General features: G+C 44.9%; 1 protein-coding gene across 1 annotated transcript; it reads right to left on the minus strand.

Moving 5' to 3' along the window:
- Positions 1-869: 869 nt before the first annotated feature.
- DEAF1 (DEAF1 transcription factor) lies at positions 870-22,029 on the minus strand. The gene is made up of 12 exons (XM_075281300.1): positions 21,660-22,029; positions 19,635-19,723; positions 18,809-18,938; positions 17,923-18,069; positions 17,604-17,743; positions 16,496-16,561; positions 11,646-11,772; positions 10,685-10,813; positions 8,608-8,822; positions 5,571-5,633; positions 3,467-3,556; positions 870-2,091 (listed from the first exon to the last, which is right to left on the minus strand). The coding sequence occupies exons 1-12, from the start codon at positions 21,811-21,813 to the stop codon at positions 1,999-2,001; spliced, it is 1,443 nt and encodes a 480-aa protein (XP_075137401.1). The 5' UTR covers positions 21,814-22,029; the 3' UTR covers positions 870-1,998.
- Between the last annotated feature and the right edge of the window lie 896 nt (positions 22,030-22,925).

Below are 22,925 nucleotides of genomic sequence, written 5' to 3' on the forward strand. Positions count from 1 at the left end.
GATTTATTCCCAGTTCAGAGGATTCATCTTTTATGCATTTTAATATCAAGAAGGTAAAAAGCCATGGTCAGTCTGGTCAGTGGAGACGAGGTGATGGTGCGGTGTCTCGCTGTTGGGACGGTCTAGTGACTCGGACGAGTGGGTGGCTCATTCACCGTCCCACCTGCCCCATGACACTAGACTGGGATAGTACAGCTGTTAATTCTATAGGGTAAGGATAAGGATAAGGTAAGGATTTTACCTTTTCCATGCACGACAATGTGCTACCTTTTAAAGGGGTTATCCAAGATTAGAAAACATGGCTAATTTCTTGTTCTAATGGTCACACGGGCCGCGCATGGGTTTCCATTAAGGTAGTTCCCTTGAGGACCCCCCAAATGGAAACCTAAACCACATAAAAAAGCAGAAACCCGTGGACCCCATAGACTACAATGGTTTCCGCATGAAAAATCCTATTCCTAGTCCTATTCCTCTAAATGGGACTGAGCTGTGGTATTGCCATGTGACCAACAGACGTGATGTCACTTCCTGAGAAGAGGAAAGCAGCCATGTTTAGTAATTCGGGCTATCCCCTCTAAATATAGGACCGAACAAGTCTCCAGCTAGGGAGACTGGAGATGTGCTATACCTGGTTGGTATAGAGGTCTATCTTGTCTCGCCTCAGCAGAGATTTTGTCTTTGGCATTCAGTGAAAGGGTTGCTGAATAATCGAATAAGTCAGTGTTAGAAAGGCAATGCTTACACCATGTTTTCACAAGCCAATCACTGACTATATATAGTCAGTATATATATATATATATATATATATATATATATATATATATATATATATATATATATATATATATATATATATAGTATATCCCAATGTAATGTGAACCTACCCTACACGACAAACTGACGTAACACAAGACATTTTTAATGACCATGGTATGTTGTTAACAAGGTATTATGGGATTGTCCAGGATCTGAACATTTTTTAAACTGATGACCTGACCTCTGTATAGGTCATCGGTATCAGATAGGTCGGGGTCCAACTCCGGAACCCGAATTCGATCATCATAAGTATACGGACAGAAGCAGTCCTGCGTCACTGCTACTGTACAGATCAGAAACTCTAGATACTTTGGCATCTGGACCTACAGCCCTGAATAGGAGCTGCCTTGGCCATAAATTTAGTCTTAAAGGAGTTTTCAGGGCAAAAATATAATTTTCAAAGAAGGTCGGTGAGTGCTATTAATAGGTTAGTAAGTGCAACCAAATATTAGCAGTGTTTTGGGTCATTACTAGGTTAGGGAGCTCCTGGCATCTTCTGCATTTGTTTACATGGGTATCTTTCTGTTCTGTTTTCCTACAACTACCATGATGCTTTGCGCTTCACTCAGCGCTGACTCCCATCTTCCCTCTCTCACTCCTTCCCCCCTCCCATTTCACCAGCTAGCCGCACCCACTACTTTTACTTCCTAACCAACTCACCCCCATGCCATCATACATACTTGTATATATGCCTTCTAGGCACGGAGCTTCATTTGTTGTTCCTCTCTATTGCGCAGACGTGGGCGGCCGGCAAGCACCAAGAAGAGGAGGTGCCAGTCGCCTACGCCTGTGTAATAGAGACGGAGTCCCATCATGCACAGTCCATAAGAAAGGTGGGTTTATCCCGGACAATCCCTTTAATATGGCTTCTAACAGCTGCATCAGCTGATTGGTTTGGGGTTCAGGTGTCGGACCCCGATCGATCTGATACTGATGACCCATCCTGTGCCTACGTCATCCACTGGACAATCCCTTTAAGTGTCTAGAAAATATCATATCATTTACAAATGATAGAAATGATATAAATAACCCAATGCGCATCCAATCTGTCTGACCAGTAGATCCTCTCCTATTACATATATTATTAAAAATATAAAGCTAAGTGTTATCTACAGCCCTTACTAGCATTCTCCACTTCGCTGCTCAATAAGGACGTCGACAGAACACGGTATAAGCGCAAGGTCAGACGGACTCCTTCTCTGCAACATGAACCTCATCGGCATGAACTGATAAGGTGGAGGTCTGGCCACAAAGGTGCTGGTGGTCCTTCCAGTCCTATCAAAGAGCAAATCAGTCATGTAAATGGTAATGGCAGACACAATCACAAGCTATATGATGGCGGAAATAGTACAGATTAGAGATGAGCGAACACTGTTCGGATCAGCCGATCTGAACAGCACGCTCCCATAGAAATGAATGGAAGCACCTGTGACGCAGACTTTGCCCGCGGCCGGCCGGCGTCACAGGTGCTTCCATTCATTTCTATGGGAGCGTGCTGTTCAGATCGGCTGATCCGAACAGTGTTCGCTCATCTCTAGTACAGATCTATAAATGACAAATATACCCATCATAACAACATATTATATCCATCCAGCAGCCATGGAAGCAACAAGATGTGAGTCTAGAGGAATTACCAGGGTAGTCAAGCATTCACATTAGATGGTTTGGGGGGAAAACTGAATTTTGGGTATGTGTGGTCCCTAATGGACAACTACAATGAAAAAAACGATGCCATCTTGGCATACATGCCTCCCTCCAATTTTGTGGCCTCATTTCCAATGCTAAAGGGGTTTTCTAGGACCAATTAAGCTTCAACACCCTTCAAGTCAATGGGGTGAGCTGCAATACCAATTATATCCCCTACACAATGTATGGTACTGTGCTGGGTAGTCAGTGACGAGACCACGGAGGACAACCAAAGGCTGTGGCCTCCTCCCGTGTATCCTAAGGGAAACACATCAAGATATAGTTACATAGTAGATGAGGTTGGATCAAGACATCAGTCCATCAAGTCCAACCTATAACCCTACAGTCCCCTACAGTGTTGGTCCTGAGGAAGGCAAAAAACCCCATGAGGCTCATGCCAATTGCCCCATATCAGGGGAAAAAATTCCTTCTCAACTCCAACCTGGCAGTCGTATAAAAACCTTGGATCAACGTATCCTTAGAATTTAGAGTCCATAACCCGTAATATTGTTCTCTTCCAGAAAATCCCTATAGGGAAAAGACCCCAAATTATGGAAATTCAATGGGAAAAAATTGTACTGTGTGACTGGATGAAGCCATCGAATGTTATATCCTATCAATGTTGCATCATTGGAACAGGAAGATTTGGGATAGAGACAAAGGAATCATTGGCGTCCTGAAGCAAAGGAGTGATACAGTTGGCATTACTAATTTTATTTGTAAGAAGAATCAATAAGACGACTACTCTGCTGACCCCACATGCCCTGCCATTACCTCCTTATGTAACGGACTGTCCGGGGGCACAAATACACCTTGTTCTAGCTGCAGCTGCACATTATTAGCACAGTATATACTTTCCTAGCCTATTATGCTCTTGTGAGAATGTTCAATAGGATGGGGGTAAAGCACATCTCCGTTAGCTCAGTAACAAGGCTCTTACAAACATACTTGAGACACTTCCTACCTTACGCTGGCAGAAGATGGAGCAGTAATTGACTTTATGGCAGCCGGTGCATTCATTAAGAGCTTCTCTGCCACAATTAACACAGGATTGCTGGACAAAGAGCAGACCAAGAAGTGTTAGAGACAATGTCATCACGTCACATCGGAAAAACAGGGAATTGGTCACACAATACAAGAGTCGTCATGGCAGTTTTTGGAACGTCCAGTGCATTGTGCATTACTACCACCTACCCTGCGCTAGCGTCTTTTCATACGGGCAGCATTCATAGGCATATACCATGTCGATCGGTACTGGTTTACATATTAATTACATTTGTAGGGCCAATGATCTTTAATAGTTTGCCCCATAAGGTTTCCTGTCCATATGAAAAATGGGATTAATGACAAATGACTATATGATGGCTGATCCACAGCACATTCCCAAGTTATACATGTAACTCTATGGCAATGTAACATACTTAAAGGGGTATTAAAGGTTATTTCCAGTTTCGACCACTGGGACCCGCACCAACATAAGAAAGGAAGAGACCCGCTCCCGTTCCAAGTACTCTGCTCCTGCATGTACGATCTATAAGGCAAACGGAGAGAGCGCTCAGTTATCTTCAACAGCCTCATAGTAGTGAATGGAACGAGAATCCCTTGTTCTTATGGTCAATGGGGTTCCAGCAGTAATGACCCACCACCAATAAGCGAGTTACAACCTAATCTGAGGTGGCGGTACCTTGAAATGACTATAATACCTCTTTAAGGCTAAGGCCTCACGTGAGCTCCGGCAGCAAAAAAAGCAACGCGTCGCGTTGGACAGAAAGGTCAAAAAGGTCTCTTCTTCTTCATGTCTTCAACCGAAAGCGCAGACTGAGCATGTGCGGGTGCCATTTTCCTGTGGCTGAAGAGACAATCGCATAAGAGGCCACAGGAAAATGGCCGCTACACATGCGCAGCCGGCGCTTTCAGTTGAAGAAGAGGCGGTCTCAAGAAGAAGATGTAGGGCGTCGCTGGAGAGTCTGCAGGCAGCACAGGGGACGACTCCAGTCGTGAAAACCGGAAATATCACCGGAACGGTGGCGCAGAGAAGACTTGTAAAGGTACGGGAAGAATAGCCTTTCTTAAGGCTATTCCAACGTGGTAAGCCTGAATAAAAGGGATTCTAATGATAACATCCCTTTAATAAAGGGCCTGATAGGCACAAGGCAAAGCTGATTTATCAAGAGGCTCCTCTTCATAAATAAGGCCACCAGAAATCTATGCCTATCAGGAACTGGCGGGAGTTATAGATGTCCCCACCCCCGCCCTCGACACCCAAATTTGGTGCAAGTAGTGAGCAAAGGTGCAGATATCTGATATAACTGGCGTTGAGGTGTACAAAAATTAACCCTTTTTTCATGAAAGATATGTATATATAGCTATCATATCACTCCTCGGTGACGCATAATTTACACTACGCCGCGCGCACATATAGGGGTGCGGATGACGATTTTCTAGTTATTTCGTTATTTACAGATTATCATCCATGTATCAATGTCACGAAAAGAACCGATTAAGAAACAGGAAATAAATATCCAGGAAGACGATAATTATACCAGAAAGACGAATATAACACCTCTGCAGGCCGCGAAAAATTTGCAATTAGAAAGCCAACCTGAAGACGTACAACAAGATGCTTCCTCCGAAGAATTTACCCAAGTATGAAGACGTTCAAGGACAGTGAGGGGATGAGCAGACACATAACATGAGCGTGGAGGAGAGGGTGTGAAGGGAAGGAAATAAAGCTCCTTAAAATAGTGAGAGGTAATAAGATGCAGAGCGAGGGAGGCGGGAGGTGCGACTCTGATGTGACGATACATTCAGAAATCTGTCACACTTTCCATGCTTTGTGTTGCTTGAACATACATTATATATATATATAGGACACATGAACGCTAAAGATAGACGCATTAATATGCGGAAACATACGTAATATTTCAGGAGCAGCACAATTATCACATATATAGATCAGGCCGCTATGACAGTATGGAACCCAAGGGCCCTGTATGTCAGATTGTAATAGCACGCCACACAGGAGACGCCAAAAAAAGAGAACAGATACGTATAAGCGCCAATCTTACCCGAAGTAAAATCTCGTGTTTGCCATCCATGTCCTCTGTATGTTGGAAGAGATGACTCGGGAACTGCAGGAAAATAAACCCAAAGGATATGGGTAAGAAGAAAAGTCTGCGGACGGCCTGTATTCTGGTCATGGTTATATTGTCACGTGATAGGTGCATATTAGGTTGTCTTATGATAAGGGTATACAGACATCTTAGGGCGGGTTCACATCTGCGCCAGGTCTCCCCTTTGTTGGTTTCCGTCTTCGGCCCGAGAGACTGGAGTCAGTGTCCGCCCGTGAGCGTCCTTATGGTCTCCGCAGCGAAACCGTTTTTTTTGTTTTTTTTTTATAACTGGACACAAAGTCCTGTATGTCCGACTTTGTGTCCGGTTAAAAAACCAGTTTCGCCGCGGAGAGGCAGAAGTCGCTCACGGGCGGTCACTTTGCAAACCCATTCAAGTGAATGGGGTTGAAATCTGACCGCAGGGTTTCCGTCTCCTGTCCAGTTTCTCGGGCAGAAGACGGAAACCAGCAAAGCGGAGACCAGGCACAGGTGTGAACCCGCCCTAATACACTTGGGACTCCCTTCTATGAGCCAGAATAGTGAGGTATTCTGTAGACACATCATGTAATACTACATTTCACCAGCAGAGCTGGTTGCTGGGGTTTGACGGGAGTCCAGAACCAAGGAACTGACCATCTTAGGGGTGTATATCCGGCATAACTGATGTATCCACAGGATATACCATAAGTGTTTAGTACGTGAAGGTACCCTATGGGACCCTATGGCCTCAGTACTCTTATTAAAAGTCAGCAAATGAAGTCAATGGAGAAATGGTGGTGCCTTTGAGCGTTGCCGCTTTCTGGAGCTTCTATAGACTTCTATAGAGAGAAGTGCCTTGAATCGGTAAACAGGGCTACGAGACCCCACATATCAGTGGTATAATCCACATAATAGCAATGCCAGCCCATTTTTCTCAGACAGAGATCTAAACCCCCTGTATAAATGAAGATTTACAGATGACAAGTCGCCAGACTTGTATCCCCATTCAATAATTCTCATATTCAATAATTCGCATATTTTATTAACATTCTGCATTGTGTTGCTCCTCTGTTACTCCTCCTAGAAATGTGTGAATAAATTGACAAGTGGGTGTTACCAGTTGGGGTGTGTCATTCTCTCACTTTCTCTATCAGTATAGCTGATAGTATCAGACTGTGCAGGAACAGAGCCAAGGAGCTCTGACAGAGCAAAGTTGTTGTATTACTGGAGGTGCCCTTTAAGAATTTACTAAATCAGACATGTCAGGAGAGGTGACAAGTCCTGTCCATAGACTTCTGACTACCAGTAGCTGCCACTAGTATGAGCTTAGGAACGTTCATATACTATTTATATCGGGTGTGAATTATGCTCAGAAAATGCACACAAAGATAACATAATGCCTGTGAACGGGATACTAAAAAAACAAATGGTGCAGCTTTTAGGACATGCTATAGTTGCATAATTTGGAGATTGGGAAAATTGGGATCTGAATCCACACGCAGATTGACAACATAGATTTACATTTTTCAGCAAACTGTCTGACGGATTTTCAATCAGTTTTTCCAGATTCTATGTGAAATCAGTCTAGTTGTATAGTCCGCACTGTCATGGCATATCTAGGTAGAATTGGTCTGCAAAACCAACGGGAGAAAGACTATAGACATAATAGTATCAATGAAATTGTATTGCATTCACATTGTGCAATTGTACTGCATTCGCATTGTGCAATTGTACTGCATTCGCATTGTGCAATTGTACTGCATTCGCATTGTGCAATTGTACTGCATTCGCATTGTGCAATTGTACTGCATTCGCATTGTGCAGTTGTATTACATTCATATTGTGCAATTATACTGCATTCGCATTGTGCAATTGTACTGCATTCGCATTGTGCAATTATACTGCATTCGCATTGTGCAATTGTACTGCATTCGCATTGTGCAATTGTACTGCATTCGCATTGTGCAATTGTACTGCATTCGCATTGTGCAATTGTACTGCATTCGCATTGTGCAATTGTACTGCATTCGCATTGTGCAATTGTACTGCATTCGCATTGTGCAATTGTACTGCATTCGCATTGTGTAATTGTACTGCATTCGCATTGTGCAATTGTACTGCATTCGCATTGTGCAATTGTACTGCATTCGCATTGTGCAATTGTACTGCATTCGCATTGTGCAATTGTACTGCATTCGCATTGTGCAATTGTACTGCATTCGCATTGTGCAATTGTACTGCATTCGCATTGTGCAATTGTACTGCATTCGCATTGTGCAATTGTACTGCATTCGCATTGTGTAATTGTACTGCATTCGCATTGTGCAATTGTACTGCATTCGCATTGTGCAATTGTACTGCATTCGCATTGTGTAATTGTACTGCATTCGCATTGTGCAATTGTACTGCATTCGCATTGTGCAATTGTACTGCATTCGCATTGTGCAATTGTATTGCATTCGCATTGTGCAATCGTATTACATTCACATGTGTGCACACATATCTGTGCAACAATTGTAACACTAATCACTAATGTATCACACAGAATGGAACAAAGCTGTCATACAGAAGTGGTGCTATACTAGAGTCATTCAATAGAAAAGATTTGGCTGTCACTGTCCTATCACACCCGATTTGGCTCTGTGGGTGGGCAGTGGCATTGATACCAGACTGGCAGCCAACATGTAATATCCCAGACCTAATACTGACTAAGTGTGGGAAGCTCAGGTTCTGAGAGAAGACAGTATATGGGAAACAATCTCTTCAACCACTAAGGATTTACAGCAGGTTTCAGCCGCAATGGGACCTGTCTGTCCAATAAGAAGATTACGGATTTAATTACAGATCATCTCGCTGACCTGTGTCATAGGCATGGTGCGGGCTGGGCACCTAATGTCCCCGGGCGCGCTGCTCGGGATAAGGTGTTACAACCTCTGACCCATGCAGCAAAAACAAAAGTGCAAAAAGACATAAAAATTATTTAGAAATAATATATATTTTTTAGAGGCCCTACCTCCTTCCTCTCCGCAGCGGCTGCCGCCTCATTTTTGGCCTGTTCTACATAGGCTTTCAGCTGCTGGGCAGTACTGAGCAAGGAATTCACCATCTCTTCCAAATACAGCCATGGCCTCTGCTGCTCCGATACCTCCAACCCGTTCACCACTCCTGATGAAGCCTCTTTGGTTGGAGTACCCGGTGCTAGTGCCAGTGCCGGAAGTGAGGACAACACTAAGAAAATGGAAAGAGTAGACAATCAGTATAATGTGGACTCCAATCTACTCAATAGTAACAAAATGGTTGAATATCCCCCTCCCAAGGACTTATAAATGCCTATCTGGATCAGTGCCAATGCTGCTGTGATCACAGGACTTTATGCATTGGGACACGGGTCGGGCGTTGACTGTTGAAGCCTATGCGGTGCAGTTCTCGGCGTACAATCCTGGCGCTCCACATTCAAATCAATTTGACCCACAGTAGACCGTCGAGAGCCCCGTACGACTCTGCGGAGGTGACATGACGTCCATTCATCGAACACTCGTGGTCGATCGGTGCATCGGTTTACGTGGCTGCCAATGTTGTCTCTGCAATATTGCAGGTCCACCTGGGACACTGTTGAGCTCGTAAACCCAAATTCCCGGGTAATCTCCAAAATGTTATGCCCCACCGATTCTCATCACACGTTCAAAGTCACTTAACTCGTGATGTGGTGCCTTGTTCACGAGACACCTGTCTGCACCAGACTGCTCAGATATCCTGGCGACACTAGCGCCATAGGCCTCATCACGTCGCACCGTTTGGGCATCATATCCGACAAAACCGGCATTGGGACACGCCTTCCCATATTCAAGGATGGGATAGGAAAGTCATATCGTGAACATGCTAGTGGCCACATCAGTGGCTTGCTTATGATGTGCGTTGACAAATAAGGGTTGTTCTACCATATAAGCATGTAACCCGTATGCATTGCAAATAGGTATCTGTAGAAAAGCGGACAATTGGGTTGAAACCAAAAAAATAAAACAATCAAAAATAAAAAGAAGAAAGTTCGATAGTCACTGTGAAGACAAAGCAAGCTGAGGTGATGGAGGGAAAACTTTTGCCGGTTGCGCTTCCCTGATACTTTTGATGCCAATTTGCACCTCTGGCTTGTACAGCTCGGAGCACTGCAGAGTATATATATATTTAGCACTGTGATGTCTCACATCCAAGGTTATGTTCTGCCACAAGCTTGTCATTTAATGGAGACATAACAGAAAGGAGACGGTATGCAACAAGAAAACGAGGAGCTCAGGAGCTAAACAAAAACTCGATATGCCGGTTTCCCATTACCCATAGCCGGTCTAGAGCGTCACAGCAGCAGCATCTCTGATAACAATATGGCTTTGGCACTGGACGAGGACACATTATTGTTTGCATTTTTCACATCAGACCAGATATGGTGACTATAAATGGAAGATATTGGCCTTGATTCCTCTACGGACCAGGACAAAACACAGCTGTTACCTTTGCATGGTCCGTCTGGGGTTGTGGCCGCACCCAGACCTTTCTAGTCACCGCAAATTGCCTATATCCACTAAGATTATGTTCTGTATACCCTTCATAAGTGCCGTCCCTGAATCTTTGTATTAACCGTATTTGGACTATGTTCTGTGCTGCGGATTAATACCCTTAGAGGCCATGTCCTACTTCTTTAGCATATGACCTTGCTGTCCTCCTGGCTGATTCTCTCATCCATCCAGTGTCAGAATAAATACGACGTAAAATAAAAGTCAATGAAAGCTAAAGAAAAATGGACAAAAGTGGGAAAAAAAATGGAATCTGTCTCAATGAAAATTGTGGCAGCAATTTAGAGCCTATTCACATGTCAGAATTTCATGCTGATTTTAAGGCTGATGCCAAATTCCACCCCAATTCTGCTTCCCGTTGTATTTAATGGGAGGCAGAGATTGAAAAAATAGTGCCCTGCTCCATATGGATTCCAGGTCTGATTTACCCTCAGAACCCACAACGTGAGCCTAATAAAGAGGTGAAAATCACAGCAGGAAACGCGTGGGGTAAAATGATAATGGGTTTTAAGATTAACACCTTACCTGCTGCTCCGGTGTAGACATCTCCTTGAGTAGGGCTATCCGTCAGTATAGTAGTTGTCTCAGTAGTCGTCTCTCTCTCAAAGGTCAGGGAATCTGTGGCTGTAATCTGTCCAGACGATGACACAGTAACTGCAAAGAGAACAGACCTGTGACAGGAATACCATGGCGGTACGGTTTATCCTTGCAGAGAGTGCCAGCGGGTGTAGGGACTTACCCTAAATAAAAAAAATCAATGTACGACTCTTTAATGAGCCTTGCAACATGACTAAGGAGATCAGCCGAACCAGAATCTCCTCCAAAAAGAATTGTGTGTGTCTTTCTTTTGGTGGACATTCGGGTTTGGCCGCTATCCTTAGTCATGTTACAAGGCCCATTAAATGGTCGGACCTTGAACCATATTGTACCTGGCACTAGAGAAACAATTTACACTAGGTTCACACTAACGTCGCATCCAATGGACCCCATTGATATAGCAGTTATGCAAAGAGTCCAATGGACCCCATTGATTGTAATGGGGTCTGTTGGGTGCAAGTCAATTTAGAACTGAAACCGGCGGAGAGTAAAGTCTTGCACGTAGGAATTTTCTCTCCACCAGTTTCCATATAAAACCGATGGAAACCCGGCAGGCAACCGGCGGACTCCTGTATGGAGGACAGGGGTCCGCCGGTTGTCTGCCGGGTTTCCAGTGGTTTTATATGGAAACTGGTGAAGAGAAAGGTCCTCCGTGCAAGACTTTACTCTCCACCGCTTTTAGCAGAATCCGAGGTGGCGTATGGAGACTCCAACACCGATGTGAACCTAGCCTTACCTTGACATAGGTTTCACTAGAGGCATCGTGTACATTTCTATAGCTAAATATGAAGATTTGTAAATCTGCCCCAATCCATTCTAGTTCCACTTAGATACATCAGTAGGAGCTCAGCTCTCCCGCCCCGCACCCACATTGTTCCCTTGCTCTTACACGTGGTTTCCGCCGTTGCAGGAAGAAGGCCGATGTTTTTAGTTTGGTCTTTTTTGACAGAGACGGCTGATATCTCTCCTTCCTTTTTCCGGCGCTTGTAAGGTATGAAAAGACGGACGGGGCCGCTCTGCGGACATGAAAGTTACACGACAAATGTTATTTTATACATATTGGCAGAATTTTAACTTGAAAACTCTTAACAAGGCAGTGAGATAAGGAGTCTATCATTAGAATTTCCTTTTTTAACTAAGTACACGTAGGGATAGTCTTAAGAAAGGCTATTCTTCTCTGACCTTTATTATTCTGATCCGCACCGCCATTCCTGAGAAATGTCTTCTTTCTTTCAAGTGTAAATGAGTTTTCAGACAGTACTGGGGGCGTCCCCTGTGCTGTTCAAAAACTCTCCATCTTCATCTCCCACGTCACCTTTGTGTCTTCATCCAAAAGCACCGACTGCGCACGTCCGTCGGCCATTTTCCTGTGGCCGAACGGGAGAGGCCACAGGAAAATGGCCGACGGACATGCGCAGTCGGCGCATTTGGAGGAAGACACAAAGGTGACGCAGGAGAAGAAGATGGAGAGTTTTTGAATAGCACAGGGGACGCCGCCAGTGCTGTCTGAAAACTCCTATACATATGGAAGAAAGAATAAATTTCTCAGGAATGGTGGGGCGGATCAGAATAATAAAGGTAAGAGAAGAATAGCCTTTCTTAAGGCTATTACGATGTGTAATTCGTTAAAAAACGGAATTCTAATGATAGAATCCCTTTAATGTGGCCAGTAGAAATTCCCAAACCTGGGGCGCTCAGGCTCTTTCCAGTAAACCCTACGTGGCACCTCCATCTTGGTTTAGACTGACAGCTCTAGTTTTGTCTAATGCCGCAATATACTATACTAGTCTCACACAAGCCTCTTGCAATCTCGAACATCAAACACATACAGGTAAGCAGGAACTCAAATGAATGCGATAACGTCTTGCCCATATGTAAATGTTGACGCCTATTTCTTTTCCTACCGTCATCTTATGCCCAATACATTTCCAATGTCAGCGGATGACAGCTAAAACACATAAAATTAAAACCGCCAGAGGACATTGTAACCAGAATCCATCCGTAATGAGGACCATGAAAAGACGAGCCAAGGTGGCAGAGTCAGCAATACTTCTAAAGCCTCCGAGACCTGTCGCCGCAGATGAGATTGACATTGCTTGTGAGGACTTCAGGAAGCCAAGGAAATAAAACCTGACAAATCAGCAAAACGCAATCCCATGAGAGCGCCGAAGAGTTCACACACTTCACATCTTTTTAACCGTGAAAATATCAAACTAGGATGATCTTGGATTATTCCACTTCGGACAATCAATGTTCTTAAGACACACTAGAGGAACTAGGGTGAAGCTCCGGATGTCAAAGAGGTTGTACGTTTTAATGAGTTTGTCCAAAATGGAGAACCCTAATCTTTGTACCCTGCAAGGAACACAGGGACAACGTAATAGGAAGGACCCGTTCTAACAGCCAGAGATAAGAGCCGCTGTGATGTTAGATTGAGCGCAACGTCTTCAAGATTTCCCAAGTGATGAATTTCACCACCCAAACTCACAGGGCAACCTACTTTAGAGAACACATTGCCCAGGCGGCACCATCAGCAGTCATTACTTATTAGAGATGAGCGAACACTGTTCAGATCAGCCATTCCGAACAGCACGCTCACATAGAAATGAATGGAAGCACCTGTGACGCCGGCCGGCCGCCAGCAAAGTCTGCGTGCCAGGTGCTTCCATTCATTTCTATGGGAGCGTGCTGTTCGGAACGGCTGATCCGAACAGTGTTCGCTCATCTCTATTACTTATATCATTGATATCATGTAGGATTCAGGGACTTGATCAGGGACCCCTCCAAAAAAACCACAGACACAGAGATACAAACAAGTCTTTAGGTCTTTAAGGCGAATTCTCTACAGTAGAGCCACCATTTTGTTGAAGTCATCAGACCACAGTCTATAAGAAGGGAAACTGCCTTTATAGGAATAATACCCGGTGTAGCAGGCAATTTGGTTGGCATACTAGCAGGAGGTGGTTGTACCCACAAGCCTTGGGTATTTAATGCAAGAAGACTCAACTGTTAGCCCTAATCCGCATCACCATGACACATGATATACAAAGGTATGGTGCCAATATATGTGACAAATTGCTAAGGGTCCAACCAATGGGACCCCCCCCCCAATTAGGAGAACGGAGGCTCAATCTAAAGCCTGCTACTGGATGGGGTACCAGTGGCACTCCATTCACTTCATTGGGGCTGCAGAGACTTGTACAGCGTACCTGTTATGCAAGCAGACTGGTGATTCATTCATAAGCTTTAAGGAGATTTCTGGGATCCTGATCTCCCGATTGTTGGTGGTCCCAGTGGTCAAACCCCCAGTGACCTGACACTTATAGCCTAAGTGTCTGTAATGGCACAACCCCATTGAGGGAACACTCTTACAAAGAATTGTCTGTGAATGTAGAGAGACTGAAGGCCATCATGGTGCCCATTGTAAGACCCTCACTCCTCCATATCACCATCTATATACAGTGCTCAGCATAAAGGAGTACACCCCCTTTTGAAAGCTGAGATTTTAATCAATATGTCACTGAACACAAGAATAATTTCCAAAATTTCAACAGAACTGAGTTTCACAGAATACTTGTTGGACCCATAACATGAAAGTAAGGTTAATAATTAGAGATGAGCAAACACTATTCGAAACTGCCGTTTCAAATAGCACGCTCCCATAGGAATGAATGGAAGTGGCCAGCATGCAGGCCGGCGTCCATTCATTCCTATGGGTGTGTACTATTCGAAACGGCAGTTTCGAATAGTGTTCGCTCATCTCTATTAATAATATAACTTAGATGACAAGATCTTCAGTTTTAAAAAATTAATACACCCCTCACCAAAAACCCCTACATCTAGTATTTTCTATGACCTCCATGACTTTTATTGACACTTAAGAAAGGGCGCCTAGCCCGAAACGTGTTGTGTGATCAATAAAGAGTTCAGAATTGGACCAGTGCGCCCCCTTCCTCCTTTTTCCTGTCATTGACTCACCCCAGCTTTTTATTCAAATTTTTATGGGAGAGGTAATGGCAAAAACACAGCGATCGCTGTATGGGAAAAATATTTTTGTATGTTTGTAGACGCAATGTTTTCGGACGTCGGGATGTATATATCTAGGGAAAGAGTACCCCCCCCCCCCTTTGAATTTTTAGGTTTTAATATATATTTTTTTAAAAAAAGTTAAAGGAACAGGTCGGGTCCCACAATCTTGCCATAATGGGAGCTGACCCGCACTATTAAAGATAGAAAATTGTTGCAATCAAAGTGGACTTGCGTATTAGAGCCGGGTCCTGCTGTCCATTCCATGCTGCAGAGCGGTCGCCATCTATAAAGACCCAACCTCCACAGTAATAGGACAGCAGATGTTGATAAGGGGTTAAACAGGACCTTTCACGTCCTGTGGCACCGGTGGTATTATAAACCACTGGAAAGCGGAGAGTGTGCTGAATTCAGCACACTGTCAGCGTTGATGGTACACACCCGGATTGCGGAGATATTGGTGCTGTAAGTTTTGGCACTGATATCCCTTCACTGCCAGAAAGGCGGGCCTTAATGCTCAGCGTCATTGCTGGACACTAAGAAACGCCCCCTCTGACAGTACAAGACTATGGACAAGTACTGTAAGGAAGGCCGCTCCTCACAGCCCAGCAATGACACTACCAAGTCAGGCCCGCCCTTCTGACAGTGGAGAGATATCGGTGCCGCTGGTGCCAGAGGACGCAAGGTCCTCTTTACATTTTTGTATACCTTTGTCTACAGTATTCTGACTGATATGTGAAGCTTTGCTAATCTTTTTGCAGCCTTCACCTTACCTGTGCAAAGAAAGTATTTTCTTTTTCAGGTCTTGTGACATTTCTCTTCCATGTGGTGCCATGGCTGACAGCATGAAATGGCAAAGGGTTTTCTTTTTTAAGCAATGCCCTTTTATAGTCACCTGGACAATGAGAAATTAAATTCACCTGTCATTGAATTCTTATTAATAGGAATTTTGTAGGCTATACTTTAGCTTTGTTCCTAAGGACTTTCATTGGGGTGTACTCATTTTTGCAAGTTATTGAGAAATGGGAATTTAAGCCCAATTGTGACAACTAATTATTCAGCGTGGGGCAACACGGTGGCTCAGTGGTTAGCACTGCAGCCTTGCAGCGCTGGAGCCCTGGGTTCGAATCCCGCCAGGAACATCTGCAAGGATTTTGTATGTTCTCCCCGGGTTTGCGTGGATTTCCTCCCATTCTACAAAGACATACTGATAGGAAAACAAATGTACATTGTGATCCCTATATCGGGCTCACAATCTACATAAAAAAACACCTGACTATTCAGCGTGAACATCCATAGTGAGTAAAGCCAATTTGTGCTAACAGCTGTAAACCTGTATATATAGATTGCTATATGAGCAGGATCATATTCATAGCATGGACAGCTGTATGCATTGTCTCTAATCCCCCCACTCCTATAACTATTAGGGGGCATTCACATGGAGTACTTTGGTGCGGACTTCAATGGGTTCCATTTTCCACACGGAACCCATTGAAATCAATGGGAGGCTTTTTTCCCATTGATTTCAATGGGTTCCGTGCGGAAAACGGAACCCATTGAAGTCAATAGGAGGGTTTATTGCGGACGCGAATTCCACATCAGAATCAGCACACAGAGACTTCGTGTGAATGCTCCCTTAGTAGTACAGAGCCGCTCAGGATGAGAAGTCTTTATAACGTCTATGGGATACTCCATCATAGGACAAGTCCTTACCAGGCTGAGGTCATCGCAGCAGGCGGCGCAGGTACAAGATGCAGCATGAGGGGTAAGCAGGCCGTCCTGGAGAGACAAGAGGCCGAGCCTTTAATGACAGTAATCGGGCCTATTTCTGTAAAGCCCTATATAGCCGATACACAATGCGAGATAATGCCGAGGGAGAATATGTAACAGTAAATACAATTATAATCCACTTTATCAACCATCACTTTACTTCCACGTGTACTAAGAACATAGGTGGAGAGTAGCAGAGCAGTGTCATGGAGTTGGATGGAGCAGCAGCACACAAGCCTGACCGCGGCTCATTTCACATAGGAGCTAAATGTGATTCTCGGGCCTACCTGTTTATATAAGGAAGTTTCAGCTTTGAAGGTGTCTTAGGCCTGGTTCAAATCTGCATTTGAGCAGTCCGTTTAGGCTCCCCCCCCCCCCCCCCCCCGGACGCATTAAAAAGCAGTTACCTTCAGGAATCCCGCAGACTATACTGGGGTCTGTGTGGTTTCTGCACAAAAAGTGCTGCTTCTTTCCCTGGTAACCGCTTTTTAATGCTCATAGGTTTCCGTTCAGGAGGTCCCCAAGCAGACGCCCCGAATGGAAACCCAAACGCAGATGTGAATAGGGCCTCAAAGTGCACCTATCTTTTAGGAAACTTTCAAATTTTTGTTAGGGTTAGGTCACCCCATCGAAATGATGGTGTAGAAGAGACCGGTGCCCCTGTAGATGTAGTCTGATCCTCTGAATAGGCCGATTAACCTCCATGATCATATGTACGGTGAGTGAGCACTGCAGCTTGTGCTAGCGTGAGGAAACCAATGATCTGCAGGGGTCATGGCACTGATCTAAAATTGAAGACCTGCCCTATAGAGAGAACATCAATGTTGAAGAGCAGGATAATCTGCTTAAATACCTTGCAATAGTACAAATACAAGTGGGATCGGCCATCAAGATCTTTGGATACAACAGAAGTTTGTGCTCCAGAGCTGTTCTTCCTTTGATTACAATAGATAAGTAGTCTCTGACGGGGTCCAGTTTGCAGCATGTTGGGCTGCATTTTCATTGAGACAATAAATAAATGTAAAAACATAGATGTGACCGGTATCTTTACCTGTATAAGACACTGCAGGGGTCGCCCCGCATAACGGATACTTCTCTTCCAGTCCTTGCTGCTGGCTCTGCCTGCAATGGCTTCAAACTCAGTAGGAGTATAAAAACCATCCGAATGCTTCACACAGCGCCCTCGGCCTCCTATAAGATAACGTATCCACGTATACATGTTAGGGGTAGAGCGTCATGTGTCTAAAAAGTCATGAAAATTACTTCTATGCCAACAACTACTTCTATCAGGACCAAGCTCTAGCACCATCATCCATGGAAAACCACATTCATGTCTCGTCTACTGAACACCATGAAGAAATGTACAGTACCTGACCCTAAACGGTTCTTGTACAAGATGCCACTGATATTACGACACCTCACCGGTAATTCATTATCGTATGCCGATGGATCCCAGTTGTATTTTGTGCCATCTTTCTCCGGTCCTGGGGATGGTGAGGTGGACGACCTATCTGAGCCTACACCAAAAATAAAAAGAACAATACTTACTTAAAGCGGTTGTAGTGAACTTAAAACATATTTGTAGACCCCTGCTACCTCTCGTGTCACCCCCTCCACCCCATAGATTGTAAGCTCTTGTGAGCAGGGCCCTCAGTCCCATTGTGTGATTTGACTATTACTCTGTAATTTGTCCGTATATGAACCCTACAATTTGTACAGTGCTGCGGAATAGGTTGCCGCTATAGAAATAAAATATATAGTAATATATATTTATAGTAATGGTGCACCACCTGCTGGAAAGAAGAAGAAAAACCATGCAAAACCGTAACACTGCAAAATCTGAAGGCCTGAGTTTAGACTGCACTACTGAAAACTAATAAAACTACTTTCGGTGGTACATATAAGCTTCGCCAGGCTCACAGCTATCTATGTGTTTGGCCGATCTTAGTTCAGTTCAGTGACTTAAGATTTTTAATAGTTCTACAATGTTAGAGGTGCAGAAAAGGATATTCTGAGGAGTGTACGGGATTAGAGATGAGCGAACACTGTTCGGATCAGCCGATCCGAACAGCACGCTCCCATAGAAATGAATGGAAGCACCTGTGACGCTGACTTTGCCGGAGGCCGGCCGACCGGCGTCATAGGTGCTTCCATTCATTTCTATGGGAGCGTGCTGTTCGGATCGGCTGATCCGAACAGTGTTCGCTCATCTCTATACGGGATAGATCGGCTGCACGAAGGAATCATTCCTCTCACCTGGTGTCATGGAGGCTGTTGGCACTTTAATATTCTGGGTGTCCATGATGCTGCCATCAGTGTGGACTACGATCAGCGTGGCTTTCTCAGTGCTCAGACTATCTCCAATCTGAAGTGAAGCCCTCTCCGCCTGCAATATGGGGAAAGACAATGTGAGCCCTAAGCAAAGCAACAGCAAAACATGGCTGCGTTCTACCACAAGCAGCACAATACGTGTCTAAGAGTTGTGCTATTTATGTCTGTGTAGTTGAGCCGCAATACCAGACATAACCCCTGGACAGGTGTGGCGCTATTTGGGGGAGCAGCCATGTTTTGCAACCCCTTTAATTATATAGAACTCCTTACATGGCAGATAAGTGGAGAATCCCTTAAACTCTATATATATGGACGTAGTCACACCATTGTTGTACACCTATATACTATAATCGTGTACATTTGTACAATAGGACACCCCTGAACTCTGTATTATCATGCCGCTTATTGCCTCTGTGGTATAAGTAACATGGGTAATATGTCTGAATCCCATTCCATAACACCCCAACTTCTGGTCAGGTACCAACACTGCAAGCAGCACTTTCCCCTCCGCATTTTTCGTGCTGAAACCAAGCAGAAACCACACAGACCCCATTATAGTCTATGGAGTCCGTGGGTTTCCTTAGGTAACCGCTTTTTAATGCGTATAGATTTCCGTTCAGGGGTCCCCAAGCGGACTTACTGAACGGAAACCCGAACACAGATGTAAAACGGGCCTAATGGGTTTCTTTCTTATTTGTTTCTTCTTATTCCATGGTAGGTATAACATCCATTTCTAAGATAAAATACTCACAAGTACATGATCCGAAAGGGCGGCTGTGCTGGCCACTGAAGTGGTGAAAACGTTCTCTCCAGGAGCGCCAACACTGGACACGGTGACTTCTGTAAAAGGACAGGCCATACTTAGACTGTATATTAGAAGACACAATGCTTTACAAGACTTTATCTCCTTAAGGCTGAGGCCCCAAGTTACGGAAACTCAGCGTTTTTTCTTGCAGATTTTGCTGCGTCTTTTTGAGTCAAATCCAGGAGTGGGCTGAACAGACGGGAGAAGTATAAGAACTTCCTATATATTTCCCATTCCTTTATAGCCATTCTTGACTTTGGCTCAAAAAACTGTAGCAAAATTAGCACAAAAAAAAACCCCTGTGTTTCTGCAACATGGGCCACTATGGGACATAATACTGTGTGCAGGGGTCACTATGGGGCATAATACTGTGTGCAGGGACCACTATGGGACATAATACTGTGTGCAGGGGCCACTATGGGACATAATACTGTGTGCAGGGGCCACTATGGGGCATAATACTGTGTGCAGGGGCCACTATGGGACATAATACTGTGTGCAGGGACCACTATGGGACATAATACTGTGTGCAGGGGCCACTATGGGAGATAATACTGTGTGCAGGAGCCACTATGGGGCATAATACTGTGTGCAGGGACCACTATGGGACATAATACTGTGTGCAGGAGCCACTATGGGGCATAATACTGTGTGCAGGGGTCACTATGGGAGATAATACTGTGTGCAGGGGCCACTATGGGGCATAATACTGTGTGCAGGGGCCACTATGGGGCATAATACTGTGTGCAGGGACCACTATGGGACATAATACTGTGTGCAGGGGCCACTATGGGACATAATACTGTGTGCAGGGACCACTATGGGACATAATACTGTGTGCAGGGGCCACTATGGGACATAATACTGTGTGCAGGGGCCACTATGGGGCATAATACTGTGTGCAGGGGCCACTATGGGGCATAATACTGTGTGCAGGGGCCACTATGGGGGATAATACTGTGTGCAGGGGCCACTATTGTACATAATACTGTGTGCAGGGGCTACTATGGGGGATAATACTGTGTGCAGGGGCCACTATGGGGGATAATACTGTGTGCAGGGGCCACTAAGGGTCATAATACTGTGTGCAGGGGCCAGTAAGGGGCATAATACTGTGTGCAGGGGCCTCTATGGGGCATAATAGTGTGTGCAGGGACCACTATGGGACATAATACTGTGTGCAGGGGCCACTATGGGACATAATACTGTGTGCAGGGGCCACTATGGGGGATAATACTGTGTGCAGGGGCCACTATTGTACATAATACTGTGTGCAGGGGCCACTATGGGGCATAATACTGTGTGCAGGGGCCACTATGGGACATAATACTGTGTGCAGGGGCCACTATGGGGGATAATACTGTGTGCAGGGGCCACTATTGTACATAATACTGTGTGCAGGGGCCACTATGGGGGATAATACTGTGTGCAGGGGCCACTATTGTACATAATACTGTGTGCAGGGGCTACTATGGGGGATAATACTGTGTGCGGGTATGGGGGGGGAGGTCAGTCGGGTTTTCAAAAGGAAGGGGGGTCTCGGTTGGGGGCCCATGTCAAATGTTCGCCTTGGGGCCCCGCCATTCCTAGTTATGCCACAGCTCACAGCAATAAGATACTTAGCGCCGATCCTCTGGACAATTTATATAGTGATTCTGAGAATTTCCCTTTAACACTTCCCATCATGGTTTCCCATAATGATGGTTAATGAGTCTAGTGGGCGGGCACATACCCTGACTGACAGCTATACCAGTAAGACATGGCAGGTTGTCATAGACATCTCTCCCCAAATACAGAGCTATCTCCCACAATATAAGAATATGCCACGATCCTGGAAGCTCAGCATCCCATAATATTACTAATATAAAGTAGCGCCATCTAGCAGTATTACACTGTATCACACGATGAAATGAAACAGCAAAGCTCACAGTTCCACCTAGTGGTGGGTCAGTGTATAGCACCTGAACTTACCTGTATACCCGTTTCCCGTTGCATTTCTCCCATCAGGCCCGGTCATGACAGTGACCGAAGTTACCTCTGGTCCATCTCGTACAGCCGCGGCCACAGCGGCCACTGCTGCAGCAGCTTCTGATAAGCCGAGCCGGGAGGCTTGAGTTTCATCCATGCATCCGGAAACAACCGAGCCCAATTCCGGAAAGACACGAAAGTGGAGGACGGCAACACCCGAACACCCTTTCCGGAATGCGAAGGAAAATTACAATAGCGAAAAGACCCGATGGTCTCCGGAAATTCCCGAGCACTCCTCGATTCTCCAAGCGATTCAGCCCCGCTCACGGAAACCACCGAGTAAAGCCGATTCACGCCGAAAATGGCTACTGCGCCGAAGAAAAGCACCCGAGCGGGATATCTACTGGGCATGCGTGAAACAAGACATTCGGCGCCTCAAGCGTAGCACGTCGATGACGACAAAAGCTAGGAGAAAGCCATTTTGGATATGGGCGCATAAACCGTCTGGACTCGTGTAAACACATTGAAACCTTAGTGTCTCGTCAGTTTATCATTAAAATGTCACTAAAATGTATTAGCGTTGAATTCATTTCCTTCTCGTTCTGTAAAGGTCGTCTTAATAATGCCACGGAGAAGTGGTTTTGCCCTTAACAAACATGGCAGCGTTTTCAGCGCAGTAATCTTCGTTTCTGTGGCGGAGAAAGCCGAGATCTCCCGAAGGTCGGATAAACATGGCGCTGACCAGGAGAGGTAAGCCCGAGACGCGTTGCTATGGTAACCTACCCTTTTACACCCTCAAACTAGGCCTTGACCCCCTTTTTTCCTATTAGTCACTATATTGGCAAGTGCTATATTATAGACCTGTTGTATACGCAGTGATTATAAGCTTTCCTTTGTATTCATGCATAAGGGAACCCTCAAGAAATCTGCCATGTTCCAATATATACTGTAGTGCAGAGATGTTCCCTCTATAAGGTGTCACTATCCCCTATAGAGCCGACAGGCAAACTTATAGGGACTTATAGACGGCCATATTGGATCTGTCATCGTAGGCTGCGATATGATCCGTCGCTTTGTGTCATTTTTCACGTATTTTATGTTTTAACGTATTAATTTTCGCTTTTTTCCCCACAGGAAAGAGCTCGCTGGTTGTATCCTTTGGATCGAATATAATTCTGCCGATATACGTAAGGAATATTATATAATCAGGGAGATTATTTCTCAAACCCAACCTGTAACATGGAGAGAAGGGGTTTTTTGTATTTTTTT

The sequence above is a fragment of the Leptodactylus fuscus genome, chromosome 7 (genome assembly GCF_031893055.1).
Source record: "Leptodactylus fuscus isolate aLepFus1 chromosome 7, aLepFus1.hap2, whole genome shotgun sequence".
Lineage (NCBI taxonomy): Eukaryota > Metazoa > Chordata > Amphibia > Anura > Leptodactylidae > Leptodactylus > Leptodactylus fuscus.

Excerpts from the sequence above, each read along its gene's own strand:
- DEAF1 (XM_075281300.1), bottom strand. The coding sequence starts at position 21,813 with ATGGATGAAACTCAAGCCTCCCGGCTCGGCTTATCAGAAGCTGCTGCA. Across the intron at positions 11,773-16,495 it reads GCTGCGATGACCTCAGCCTG|AGCGGCCCCGTCCGTCTTTT; the intron begins GTAAGGACTTGT and ends TCATGTCCGCAG. Across the intron at positions 2,092-3,466 it reads CCATCTTCTGCCAGCGTAAG|GACTGGAAGGACCACCAGCA; the intron begins GTAGGAAGTGTC and ends GCTCTTTGATAG.